At 48.4% G+C, this 13436-nt stretch overlaps 1 protein-coding gene across 1 annotated transcript in view; it reads right to left on the reverse strand.

Annotated features, from left to right (window-relative positions):
* Positions 1 to 13436, reverse strand: part of LOC119162107 (calmodulin-binding transcription activator 2-like) — a 321823-nt gene that overhangs the window by 20849 nt on the left and 287538 nt on the right. Inside the window, exons 5-8 of the mRNA XM_075885234.1 lie at positions 9118 to 9189; positions 4471 to 4624; positions 2511 to 2557; positions 753 to 1997 (exon numbers count right to left, since the gene is read on the reverse strand). Of these exons, the coding sequence (XP_075741349.1) occupies positions 753 to 1997; positions 2511 to 2557; positions 4471 to 4624; positions 9118 to 9189 (1518 nt within the window). The remainder of the gene's footprint in view (positions 1 to 752; positions 1998 to 2510; positions 2558 to 4470; positions 4625 to 9117; positions 9190 to 13436) is intronic.

Here is a 13436-nt window from a genome sequence, read left to right on the forward strand (position 1 = left end):
GTGTCACGTAATTTCACGTCACGTTCCCCTCTTCCTTTTTCCTCCTTTCTAGCTCTACCTCTCAATGTCTTTTTTCCCTTCTTTTGTTTCTTTTTCTTTCTGTCTTGATCTCTTTTTCTCTCTATTTTTTTCTATCTCTCTTTTGTGAACACGCGCTCGGCGCACGCGTTCAGGGAGCCAAGCAGAAGTTGTAGAGGACAAAAAGAGCCCGCGCCAGCATGATGATGGTGATAGTCTTTGCGAACGTTATACGGAAATAAGACGGGCATAAAGAGCTCCGCTGTGAAAGCAAGTTCAACTATACTGCGGAGATCTCAAGTATATTAGAAACTGGATTATGACAAACAATAATTTTTTTTTCGTAGAAACGCGCAACCAGGAGAGTTCCGAAAACGGACAAGGTCGCAATGACAGGGAGCAATGAAAGGAATTGAGGGCTGCTTAGAGGCGTTGTAGACAACCTTGTGTTCGTTCTGCCATAGACACCTTTTTCAGGCATGCTGAAATATGAACACAGCTACGCTCATTTTTTTCGTTACCACCTAAAGCGGTTTACGAGAACTAGCAATGAATGAAACATAAATCGATGCCTAAATGTATCTGTATTTCAATGAGCTACCGTGAGGCTTACTTCAGGTATATTTTCACTTAAGTTCTGAACTTATAAAGGTAACATTGTGACCCTTTCATTACGACGCAATCCCACAATGCACGGCGGCTCGACGCGGTGAGCGCGCGCAGATGCCACGCACCTCTTCGTCGGGGGTGGAGATGTCGTTGTCGATGAAGTCCATAGGATTCAGGTCGACAGTGTCTGCGTCGGTGGGCCCGTTCTCACTCTTCACGAGCACCCCGCCACCCGACGACGAGTCCGACGAGGGCCTCCTATTGTGCGAGGAGGCGGCCAGGTTGGCAGTCAACGTCTTCTGAATGCCGTCGTGGCTCAGGTCGAGGGAGTCGTCGAACAGCCCGCGGCCCTCGGTGGCCGACGCCGCAGGCTCCTTCGAGTCCTCGCCCATGAGACTGCTGCTGCACAGCTCCGGGTCACCGCCGAATTCCATTTCTTCGCCGAGAACGCGGCCCGGTTCTTCCACCTTCACTTCCGTGCGCGTCGTGGTGATCGCAGCCGCCGCTTCGGAGCTGCTGCTGCTCGAAGAAGAGACCGAACATGGGGTTGTCGACGAGGCCGCTGCGCTGGACGCCGCTCCACCCGTAGACGACGGCGCTTCGGCGACGGGCTCCTTGCAGACGCCTTCCGTCGAAGAAGAGGAGGAAGCCGCGGCGGCTGCCGCCGTTGTGCCGCCGGCATTGCACAGGAGCGTGACGGGCGTCACGGAAGCGGACGTCAAACCCGTGGCCGCGGCCGCACTGTTGAGGATGAGCAAGCCGCCGCCTCCCTGCAGCTGCGACAGGTTGAGGATGAAGGAGGTGGTTGTGGTGGCGGCTGCGGCGGGCGCTCCCGCGGCCTCCCGCACGGGCGCCGCAAGGATGACGCTGCCGCCGCCCGCGGCGCCGCCGGACGCAGCGGCTGCCGCGGCGGCGGCGCGGCCCTCCTTGTGGCCCAACGTCACCAGGGGGCCGCCGGCGGCCGTCGCCACGGACGAATGTGGCGGCGGCTGCGGCACGGGCGTCGACGACGTGGCCGCGGCACAGCGCGTCTTCGGAGAGATGATGCGGTGCAGGCTGTGGCCGCACTTCTTGGACGCGTTGCCGCTGCTAGCGCCGCCGCCACTCCCGACGTCGGCGGTCGCAGTCGTGCCAGCGGCGGCTGGCGAGGGCGTCGACGAAGAGGCGGCCGAGAAGGCCTGCTGCGGCGCCGGCGGTGGCGTGGGCGTCGAGGCGGGCGACAGCGACGTCTTGGTCGTCGAGTCGCAAGGGCATTCGTGCGTGCGCGCGCCGCTACTGCCGCCGCCCGCGTTCCCGCCGCTACCAGCGCTGCCTTTAGCCCGCTGCTTCTCCATGAGCTGCTGCACTATGGCCTCCACCGTCTCGGCCGTCTGCGAGAGCAGCGACGGCAGATCAACGCATGCGCTTTGCCGAAACAAACAAAGGAGACGCAACAGCTCACGAGGAGAGTTGATCATAAAGAAAGCGAGATCTTCGCTGGAATCGTACAGTTGATTATTTCGCGCAAAAACAGATAACGCGTCCACGGACAACATGTACGTTCCTTGTGTTTGGTCAATGAATAGGTAAGAGTCTAAACTGGTTAAAAACGTTTGACCACAGATTGGCTCTTACGGCGCTCCGAAGATCTTTAGCTTAAAGCTGACACGTTAATCGAGGCACGTGCGAGCGAGACAGCGGCTCTACGGTACATACGTTTGAATATAATAAGCACACATATTAAAACAGCATTGCTACTGATGTGCTGGGCGTTACATTGAGTTAAAATGAGTTAAATGTACAATGACATAAATGTCCCAGCATATGGCATACCTGAGGCACTCTATACGAAATTTACGCAATACTCAGTAGCATCGCGGTGTAAGAACTAACGGGATACTCACCGACACCTCCAGCTCATTGTTGAGGTCCGGCTCGTTTTCGCTGTAAACTGCGGGACAGAGAAAGGGAAGAGAGAGAGAGATAAAAAAATGGGGGGGGGGGAAGACGTTCGTACAGGTACTTAATCCTTTAAGACGCTGGCTGTATGCAAAATTGAGTACATCGCTTGTTTCTGCTAGTACACCAGGGTTTCGATGCGATGAATTGAACACCCTTTAAATAAATTTGTCTTTATTTAACTTCACAATGCAGCATACTACTGCACAGTATACATCACATTGCTGAAGGCGCTACCATGTTTGACGTGCGGTTTCCGCGCCAAAAGTACAATTCTTCTTTGCTAAACATTGATATAACTGAGAACCAATTTGCAGTTTATTTGTAGCCCAAGATTTCATTCTACTTAAGCAAAAACAGAGAAGGTACGACTACGGAATAAAAATATATTCATTACAATACATGAATGAACATATTATGACATTAATTTTTGTTGTTGCGATAGAATATGGAATGCCTTGAAATAACGTGTAACCTCCTTAATGAAATTACAGATAAATAACTTCATTTAAGGCGAATACTGCTAGCCTTTTAATTGTCCGACGCGGCCTTACCAATGTGCACTATCAATGTTGACAGCGTCGTAAACCACCCCTCCATCTCGGCGAAAAAAGAAAAAAGCCAGCGGGTAGCAGACACTGCTATGAACACCTCAGTCGAATCTTGCAGTGGTGCGCAGCAAGGGGAGTTTAAGAGCCGAGCACGAAGTCCCCATTTTCTGAGGCGCCTTCTTTTCATACAGATGCATGAGCTCACTCTATAGTGGGAGTGACCGGCGCCTGCCGCTCGAAATCACACCGGTCCGGCGCCTGCAGCTCGAAATCACACGGCAGATAGAATGCTATTGGCCAATAGCCAACGTAAATCAAGAACGGCGTTCGGACAAGATGCGTCTATTCCCTTGATGTGCCGCAACGTGCTAGCGTCACGCTCCACTGCCTGAAAGCATTACGCGATAGGCACACTAGCGCACGGAGGAATCACGACGGTAGAGAACGATCGAGTTCCACCACGTGCACTACTGACGTGCATCAATTACCCCATGACATCGATCCCTGGGTATGTTCCAGCGTGTTCATCGGGACGAGAGAAAAGAAAAAAAAACGTCTGAAATATGCAAGAAGTCCTTGAAACTTCACTCGTTATTCAGTGATTCGAGAAATTATTCCGGCAATGGATTCGTGAATTTATAAACTTTAATACTGCGGTCGTTGGGTGATAACTTGGAAAATTGGTTCAAAACCTCGTTAAAGATAAACAGTTAGTGCCGAAGATACTTTATATTAGTAAACAAGGGAGACTGAAACGCCCTTACAACGAAAACGAAGTTGAAAATTATAAACGATACGGGCCCGACTCTTATAAATATACTTTCTCTCTTTTAGACAAAACAGTAAGAGGAAAATAATTGCCGAATTTTTACGCCCCAAAAACTATGAACGATTGTGAGAAACGCCGTAGTGAAAGGCTCGACTTTCCGGTGTTCTTCGACTACCTGGTGTTCTTCGACGCGCACCTGAATATAGGCACACGGTCCTCCAACAGTTTGTCTCCATCGCTATGCAGTCGCTGTGGTCGGGATTCGATCCTGCGACCTTCGGGCCAGCAGTGGAACACCATAACCATTATACCACCGCGGCGGGTAAAGAAAGAGGCAAAATAAACGTCAGGTAACAACGCCGCCATTAGCAGGACAACAGGACCATATAGGCAAGCGATGTAAACCCAAGCGATGTAGTTATACCATTGATAACACGTCTATAAAAGCGACACAAACGAGGCAACAGCGTCAACCATACATCGCGATGCTCGCTCTTGGCGCCATAACCATCTCGCAAGCAGCCCAAAGCAGTATACCCTTCCGCACACACTATAGTACGGTTATTGAAAATAAAAGTGACTCACACATGGGCTTGAGTTGCGAGACGAGCTCGTCTTTGGTCCACTCCTTCTTATCCGCGCAGTAGCTCAGCGTGGGCGCGATCACCATCTTGTTGTCGTCGCTGTACGGCACGTTCAAGTAGTGTACCAGCACGATGTCTGGGTTCTGCGAGGACGCCTACGCCATCAGCCGCACCAGCAACAATCCTCTTCATGAAATACTCTTTCACCTTCAGTGCACACACGCAATCGCCATCTAATTATACGCAACGCGTTTCCTGCAACGCGTCAAATTGTTGACGAGCCGTTGGCGTTTTGTGTTAGCGCGAGCCACTTGCAACCACTCGTAGAGATAATGGACATTCTTGCTAGTAGGATGTAGATGAAACAATAACGGAAAAGGAAATGTCTGCCACTGCGTAAAAATGCAACCGACCAAAAAGAACAAAGAGTGAGATGCTGCTCACACAGCGCGCGCTAACACTAAGACACGGATATACACAGCCAAGCAGTCAACTAACTGAAATATCACAGCCTGAAAAAAAAAAAAAAACCTAGTTGAAAGCGGGTATACATATGCGGAAATGGCAGTGGAAAAAGGAGGAGATATAAGCATGTCTATAATGTCGCCATCACAGTGAATTAGAACAAAATAGCATATGTTCCACCACTATAATACCTGCGTGCATAAACATGTTTCTAATGATGTTTAGAACGTTATCAAGAACAGCAATCACTATCCATTTGCGACGCACAAAACAAAAGAAGTAAAGGGAATACAGAATGACGAACACAATTAGTGAGTCGCACCATTAGCTAACTTTTGGCGCATTAAGATAAGCGATCTGCTTCAAGCCGGCTAATGGGCGAAGCCATACGGCGATATGCGGAATCGGTGGCGTTTTCGTTTGAAGCGGTGTTCAGAACGCAAGTGCACAGCGCCTTTGCATTTCAGTTTCAATCATCTGGGCAAAGCTTCGCGCTCATCAGGAATGTTTTTCGTGCTTCACGCACAGACAATAACGAGACCGTTCTCTTTTCCGGCTTAAAAAGAAATAAAGAAAGAGAACGACGAACTTTATTCCTCAGTGGGAGAGCGTTTTTTCTCTTTCTTTCTTTCTTTCTTTCTTTCTTTCTTTCTTTCTTTCTTTCTTTCTTTCTTTCTTATATGCGGATATCCCCTGCGTCATACGCAGCATATATGATAATGAAGTACGCAGAAAAAAAAGGAACAATCATAGGAGATACGCTACACATTGTCCGCTCTAATGTGCACCGTCCGATGCAGAAAGCAGGGAAGCGAAAAAAAAAAAAAGCCCAGCGAAAACGCTATCGCCGTGCACGAACTTCGCCTCGGTATACGATCCGTACAATTCGCCTAATGAGAGACCCGGATGATAGCTCGCGCTGCATGTATGCGGCACTCGGGGGGAAAGGCTGGTATAATGCAAAAAAAACTCGTTAAATAAAAAAAAAACTCGTTAAATAAAAACAGCTACAGCAGGAAGACCGAAAACGAGGATCTGGCCGCGTCTTTTTTTTCCCCCCGGCAACTGCACGAAGAGCAAGAGCACTGCGGAGGAGCCGACGTTACACGAGCAGTGCGGGAGAAGAGCGCTTCCAAACGAGCGTCCGGAGCGCACGCTGCTGTACGACGAAGAATATTCATCAAGCCGGACGGCGCCTCCTCTTCACGTTTCATCCGTCTTCGTTAGCTCCGATGTCCAACAACAGCGGATCAAGTTCATCGCGTAGCACGTGCGACTCGCCTACGGCGCAGGCTGCGGCGGGAACTACGTGAAGAAGTATACTGCGGAGCGCGGGCCGACTACACTCTCGACCTGCAGGTAGTTAGATGCCACAGCTGAACAGAGCTATACCGCGCTGGCGCATTTGCGGCATCTACGCGCAAACACAAAAGGACGAACCGAAGTAACGAAAGGCCGTTGAGGGATATATATTTCTCCGCAAGTTCCAGCCTTCCGGCCGTATACGTTCGAAGAACGCTCACCCCTTTGGCGCTCGCTTTCAGGAGGCAAAGCCGCTATACGGGCGCGGCCGCAGGGAAAATGAAGACTAATAGGCGCGGCGGCGCTAACATCTTTCGCATTTTGTGTACGCGAGCAGAGGCGCTCGATGCATCTGGAGGCTGCGTATATGTAGACACACGCTGCGCGAGGGCGAGCGCGATACGAAAAAGGGGGGCAAATGAACGCGCTCTGTTGCTGAGAGAGATGTCTGATCATGCCGGCGAGCTCTGATGATCAGCGCGCAAGGCAAGGGAAACTTCTAGAACAAACACATATCTCACACGCAGGTCGTTGAAAGAGGATGCGAAGGGTCTAATTCGTCGGGGCGAATGCGGCGGCGTTTCGATCTATCGCGAGGTAATCGATACTGAGACGTAAGTGCTTTTACGTTCGTACGTTTGATGTCACGGCGACGAAGTACAAGAAGAAGTAAATCGGTGATCACTGGCCAATTACCACGAAATAAACTAACGTCGAGAATGCAGTTTATTATGAACGATAAACGATATATATTCTATAAGATAAAGTCGAATGTGTTATTTATTTTGACGAGTGCTGGCCCTCTACAAATTTTTAGGCACACGTTAACCTCTTTTATATCGCACGACTCCCTGAAAAAAATATATTCTCCAAAAAAATTCACGCCAAGATTTCCAAAAAAAAGAAAAATCAAAGAACTCCCTTCTCTACCCCCACCCCGCCTATGACTACCGATCAATCAGTAATTAACAAGGAATAATTTAGCCCGCTCTTCAGAAAATTTTATGAGTTAGTAGACAGCTAAATCGGTAGACTGGGGTTGACGAGAGCGTTGCCGTTTACTTTTTTTTTACGTGCTATCCGCAACACCACGATATCTACTGACTGTTAAAAAATATGTAAAGCAAATGCGCTAAGTCACCAAAATAAGGTAGCGCAGATGCAGCGTTTCGGCCGCGTTGGTACGACATGACCCAGCCTTTAGCGCACGAAAATGCCAGAATATACACCTTTTAACAGGAAGAAAAAAAAAACCACTATGATGGGCTGTGCGCGGGAGTACAAAGGCTAAGGGCGCAGCGTTGTCAGTGCATTTTCGAGGGGACGCGCCAATTTGCACAGCCCAAGGAGGGCTATGGCGGCGCCCAGGGAGGCGTTTATGAAAAGGTGAATAGAAAGGACACAGCGTTTGTCCTCACAGCGTCTGCGTGCGCTAAAAGCTACGTCGCGCTAACACTTTGGTATATTCGCGCAACGCGTATACCCGCGTCACCTTGGTTTCGCAACCGAACTGCGTAAAAAAAGCACCTTCCCAAAATAAAGGCTCCAGACCAGTCGATGTAGCTCTGTGATACAAGAGTGCACATAAGTACCAGGACGGACACAAAACACGTACAACAAGCTCCGTAATGCTTTCAGTGTGCTCTTCACATTAGTTTGCAGAAGCGCCTTCTCCTCTTTTCTCCTCTTTTAGCACAATGCTGGAAATTCTTCTCTTCTTTTTTTTTCTCCCCTTTTCAGCACATGCAATGCTGAAAAGAGGAGAAAAATACACTTGCGTTGCCAATAGGCAATAGAAAATCGTTTCCTCTTTTCAAACGCCCTGCCGTCTGCACCTTTCTGCAATATAATCAATAAAGCATACAACCTAAAGGGACATTAAAGGAAACTATTAAGTCGACGTTGATTGGTGAAATAGCGGTCCAGAAACCTTGTATAGTGTTACTTTTGTGCCAAGGAAGTGCTCATTTTGAAATAAAATCACGTTTTAGTGTTCCGCGTCGGGTTAGCGCACTTCAATTTACCCGCCTCAAGCGGAACATGTCACGTCACTGTTGCCGTGCACAACGTTGCTCGGCTTTACTGCGCAGCCGCCGGCACTAGTAGCAGCAAAACGAAAGTAGCGGGAGCCACAGCAGCAACAATGGACATTGAGGACATTGAACAATTACCTGCCATGGCCTGCGAGATGGCAGACGTGACTGGTTCAATTGGCACGACCTGTCCACTTTAACCAGGCGAAAATTGAACTTTTGAACCACTCGCGCCAATCCACATATACTAAAGTCCGGCGGTTCTTTTTTTTTTTCATTATAGAAACAGACACGAAAAAGCAGCATTTTATAACGACTCAATGCACGGAAGGTTCTTTATTTAGTGCAGCTAGCTTGATTACTAGTGATTAATTATAGGCGGTAACTCTGATTGATGATTGATAAATGGGGTTTAACAACCCAAAACCACCACATGATTATGAGAGACGCCGTAGTGGAAGCCTGCGGAAATTTCGACAACCTGCAGCGCTCTAACGTAGTAGGTAGTACCTCTGACCTAGTCGGGATCATTTTGTGAATTTCCTATCAGTGTAGCGCATGTGTTCTCGTGCATTTACCTTAATTTTTCAGAAAGTAAGGCACTGCTGTTGATAATATTACCGTTTTGGACGGTGTCATACAATTAACTTTTACTCTGACATAAATTGTTATTTCACTTGAGTGTCCGTTTAAACAATACCTGACAGAGAATACAGACGTCACGGCAGTATTGACAGTTACAGAGGCGTGAACTGGATTTTGGAAGCAAGTTTGAATTGGGGCACTGAAACTTTAGCGCCTGAATCGTCTCATTGTACAATCTGTACTGCAAGAGAGAAGACACCTACCTGAAGGAGCCAGTAGCAGCGGCGGTGAAAGGTTGGCAGAATCGCTGAGTGAACATAGCATCCGTAGATGCACTGAAAAGAAAAGAAAAAAAATGTGACACAGTTCACAGTCAGTGAGCTTGTTATCACATCGTGAGAAAAAGAACACACACACATGATTCACAAGAATTCAGTTAAAGGCAATTCAGGTTGACGTCTATCAGTGTTCGCAGGGCGACGGAATGGGTGGGTTGATTTTAAAGCAAGACAACGTTGACGTTCAGGCCTGGACGGCAACGGTCGACGAAGTCGAAGCGCACCTTCGATCCTGGCGTATAAAGACAGAACTTGCAATCAAACTTTTGGTTACTTTGGTAAAGCTGTTACAATAATCGGATTATTTTTCAGTTACATATTTCGGTTACATAGTTTGGTCACATAGTCCTAGCCATGAAAGGCAATGGCGTGCGACCAGCTGCTGCACTCAGATCCGCTCAAGTGAAGACCTTCTTGCAACATCGTGATGGTGTGGCTTCCCAATGTCTCGAGACGATGCTTCGCGTTGGGCAGATGACAGAGAAGGGCGCAGTTTCGTTTTAGAACTTGGCGTAGCGGATTAGCAGCACAGTTCATGTTATAACAATAGATAGACAACAGTTACCACCGTATAGACAACTCTGTAAGCCACCATAAGGCCAAGCTAGCCAACGTTTGCCAAAAAAAAAGAACGGGTTTTTTCTCAAAAGGAGATGAAGACAGACATCCGCGTATGCGGATGCGCTGGAAAGTGAATTACAACGTGGGACAAGTTTCTCTCAAGACGAGTTCCAACCGGTCACTTTGTACTAAATGTGCAAGCTGCCTTCTTTACATCTCCAGGAGATAATCTAATATTTCGACAGAAGCACGAGCCGCCACGAGTTCTCGCAGACCTGTAGCACAAAGAAAAAGACACAAATGAATTGAACGTGACATGCTGTTCAGACCACTTACGATAAAACAGGCGAATGAACTGTCCAAAGGAGGATCCAGAGTCCGGCGCTTATAAGTGGCGGGTATAGGATGACATGAGAATAACCCCTTCGTCTCCAATTAGATTGGACACGGACGCGGCGCAGAACTAATGCGACAGAGGGCGCAACGACATCGAGCGCATGCGCCGTGAACTGTATACACTTAGAACCGTCGTCTTCCTCTCTGCGTACGAATTCCTTTCTCGCTGTCAGCTTCTTCTTCCAATGTCATGTGGGCGCTAAAATCACGTCCGACCGATAACATTGCCCGAACACTCAAGCTTTTCCTTCAAATGACAACGACTTTGCAAGCTTGCGGCCAACAGGCTGGACGGAATTTCCAGCAAGCCACGGGCTTTCAAAGATCGTGTCGCGATAATTAGCGTCCCGTCTCCCCTCCTTTCGCCACCGCCGGCACTCTGCATGCCACCACACTGCTCGTCACAGGAGTTTCGTGTCCCACCTGTACAAAGCCACCTTCAAGCTTTCGTCACCTAATGGCACTCTGACGTCGCTTGTTTCACTGGGCGTTCTTCTCTGCGTACCTCGCGAGTTTCACCTGTTCCATAAATGACACCGGCGCCGCCAGCGCGCGCCACACTAAAAGCACGACGCGCTATTTACAAATCAATTACCGAGTTTCAAAGTGCCCTGGCGCGTCACAGGCCTAATGTGTGCGCCTCCCGAAAATTCGTCTGGAACTTTGGATGCCACGGTAGATAAAAAATAAACGAGAACGTTACAGACAAGCTAAGAACAGTGAGAGAAAACGCCTGCTTAGAAGCCTTTCTTGGCCCTTTCGCATTAGCCGTACACTAGACCTCTCAAGTTTCGTGCAGTGTGGCGAAATCTGCCAATCCCTAAGAGCCAGCTGTTCATTCTACAGAAAATAATCAATACTCGCCCATTGTACGCAAACAGTTTTTTCGTAAAGATTACGCGCAGTAAACACCGCTACGAGCGTAATAAAAAATGCCATCTCTTTGAGAGGGTATAATGAAATGATTCCTTTCTGTTCGTATTTTTATCTACGTACATTTTCTGCATACGCATTCCATTCGCTCAAATACATTGATTCTTTATCATTCGTCGTTTAAAATTTGCAGACAACGATAACACCGGCGCAGTGTGGCTTTTAAAATGCACTAAAAACATAAACAATAATGAGCTTTAAGTGAGTCTAATATCTCAGTTCATCGCGGTCCACAGCCCTTGCCTTGCATCGCAGCGTTCCACTTGGTCTCCAGAAAAAAAACACGTTCACTCAAATACGTCCTCGGAACCGAATTTTTACGTTGCTCTGCAGTCTTGATTTTGTGTATTCTGATCAGCTGAAGAAACCCCCAGGTCTTTCGGCACTGCGCAGAATCGACGACACGCCATTTAATTTTTTTCCCTCGCCTCCCATTCACCCACATTTGTCGCGCACAGTCACCCCGCATAAGGCGCCCTCTGTCGTCCTTATACAGAACGCGCCCAAGACGCGAGGGAAGGAGATCGCTTACCATTAGCGAGCGAGGTGTTTATACGCGCGGCGGGCGTATAAGCAGGATCAACTCGGCGAGGAAGACGCTTACGCACGTGCGGCCGTATGTATACGGGGTGTTCAACGTCGCGCCTGCGTCGGGCAAGCCGCCACGGTATAATTCCTTGCCTCGCCGGCTGAATCGCCGGAGCAGCGCCAAAGCCATTTAGGTTAATTCCGCCAGCGACAGAGCGCGCTGGTGGCGGGCCCTTCCCGGAGGAATATCTGTCAGAGTTGGCGCTATACGCGTCGGCCCCGTGCCTTATACGGGACGTCGGGCTTAATCCCGGGCGCGCTTGATCGAGAACGACGCGCACGACAAGGGACAGCTCCAGTACGTGGCGCCTCGCATTACACGGGGCTTCATTGGTGATCTGCTCGCCTTCCCTCCTCACACCTTTCGCTCGCTCTCTTTCGAACTTGGTATTCCTATCCGCGCCTTAACAGCTCTGCGCGCCAGTCTGGCAGCCAATTAGCCGCATGCCCGCGAGATATACGAGCGCGGCGTAGCGAAGAAAGTGGGATGTAATGCTATTACTCGGTCAAGAATTTAATTATAAGGTGCGTTGAAGAACGTTTTTCATATATATATATATATATATATATATATATATATATATATATATATATATATATATATATATATATATATATATATATATATATATATAAGTTGAAATTATGGTTAGAAGTTTATTTGCGGAACTAACTATGGAGCTTCGTATGTGAAGCCCCCTTCCCCTACCCCCTGGCAAACCACAATTGATGGTTTCGGAGCACTTCGCCCCAGCACCCATGAGCTGCAAACAACAACTGATCGATCTTGTGGTCAGAATCACAAATGAGACTCGAGTCGAATATTGTTTGCTTCACTCGAGAAAATTACAACAGCCGCTAACATCACCTCCACCTAACCAACATATACCTTTTCTAGAGCTTGGCCAATGAGGCCGACCTAACGACTACCGAAAGATGGGCAAGTAAACGCAGAAGCGTGCGGGGCGTCACAAAATCGATACGTCTACAAACAACAATCTATTTTCCTCGAGCCGCATACTTGGCAGACCATCAACGCAGTAAGAAAACAAATCACGCAAAGCACAACAAAAGAAACGTTAACAAGGCGTGGATGGAGTTCTCGCGTTCTGTCGGCGCTGATTACCTGTCATGTACTTGCGGCTCCAGTTCGTCGATATCAACACTCCTAAACCAATCATACGTAACCAGCTCTCTTTTGCGTTCTATCAGTCGGAAGCACGAGGGAACCTCGGGTTGTTCCCTATCATCTACAGGGCCGCTCGTACATCCGGACTCAGCCTTTCGTTTCTGAATTGCCGCCAAGACTTGCTGAAGCCAGGAAGGAGTCTATACTTCAAATAAAGATGTGTCGAACACACACACACACACACACACACACACACACACACACACACACACACACACACACACACACACACACACACACACACACACACACACACACACACACACACACACACACACACACACACACACACACACACACACACACACACACACACACACACACACACACACACACACACACTATAGCTATACCTGCGTGAATAAAATTGGGTGTGGTGGCAGTGCTGTTACTAGGCGGATTGCAAAAAGAAAAAAATGAGCAAAAACGAGCGCGTAAACTCAGGAAAAAGTCGGTGTCATATATTCTGCATTAAGTAGCGAATGGGCCCGCTGATGGCACTCAATTGGTTATCATAATTCCTTAACATCAAGAAATGTTTCACCTACTTCTGCGAATACTTTGATTTATCGCTTTC

The sequence above is a fragment of the Rhipicephalus microplus genome, unplaced genomic scaffold (genome assembly GCF_043290135.1).
Source record: "Rhipicephalus microplus isolate Deutch F79 unplaced genomic scaffold, USDA_Rmic scaffold_94, whole genome shotgun sequence".
Lineage (NCBI taxonomy): Eukaryota > Metazoa > Arthropoda > Arachnida > Ixodida > Ixodidae > Rhipicephalus > Rhipicephalus microplus.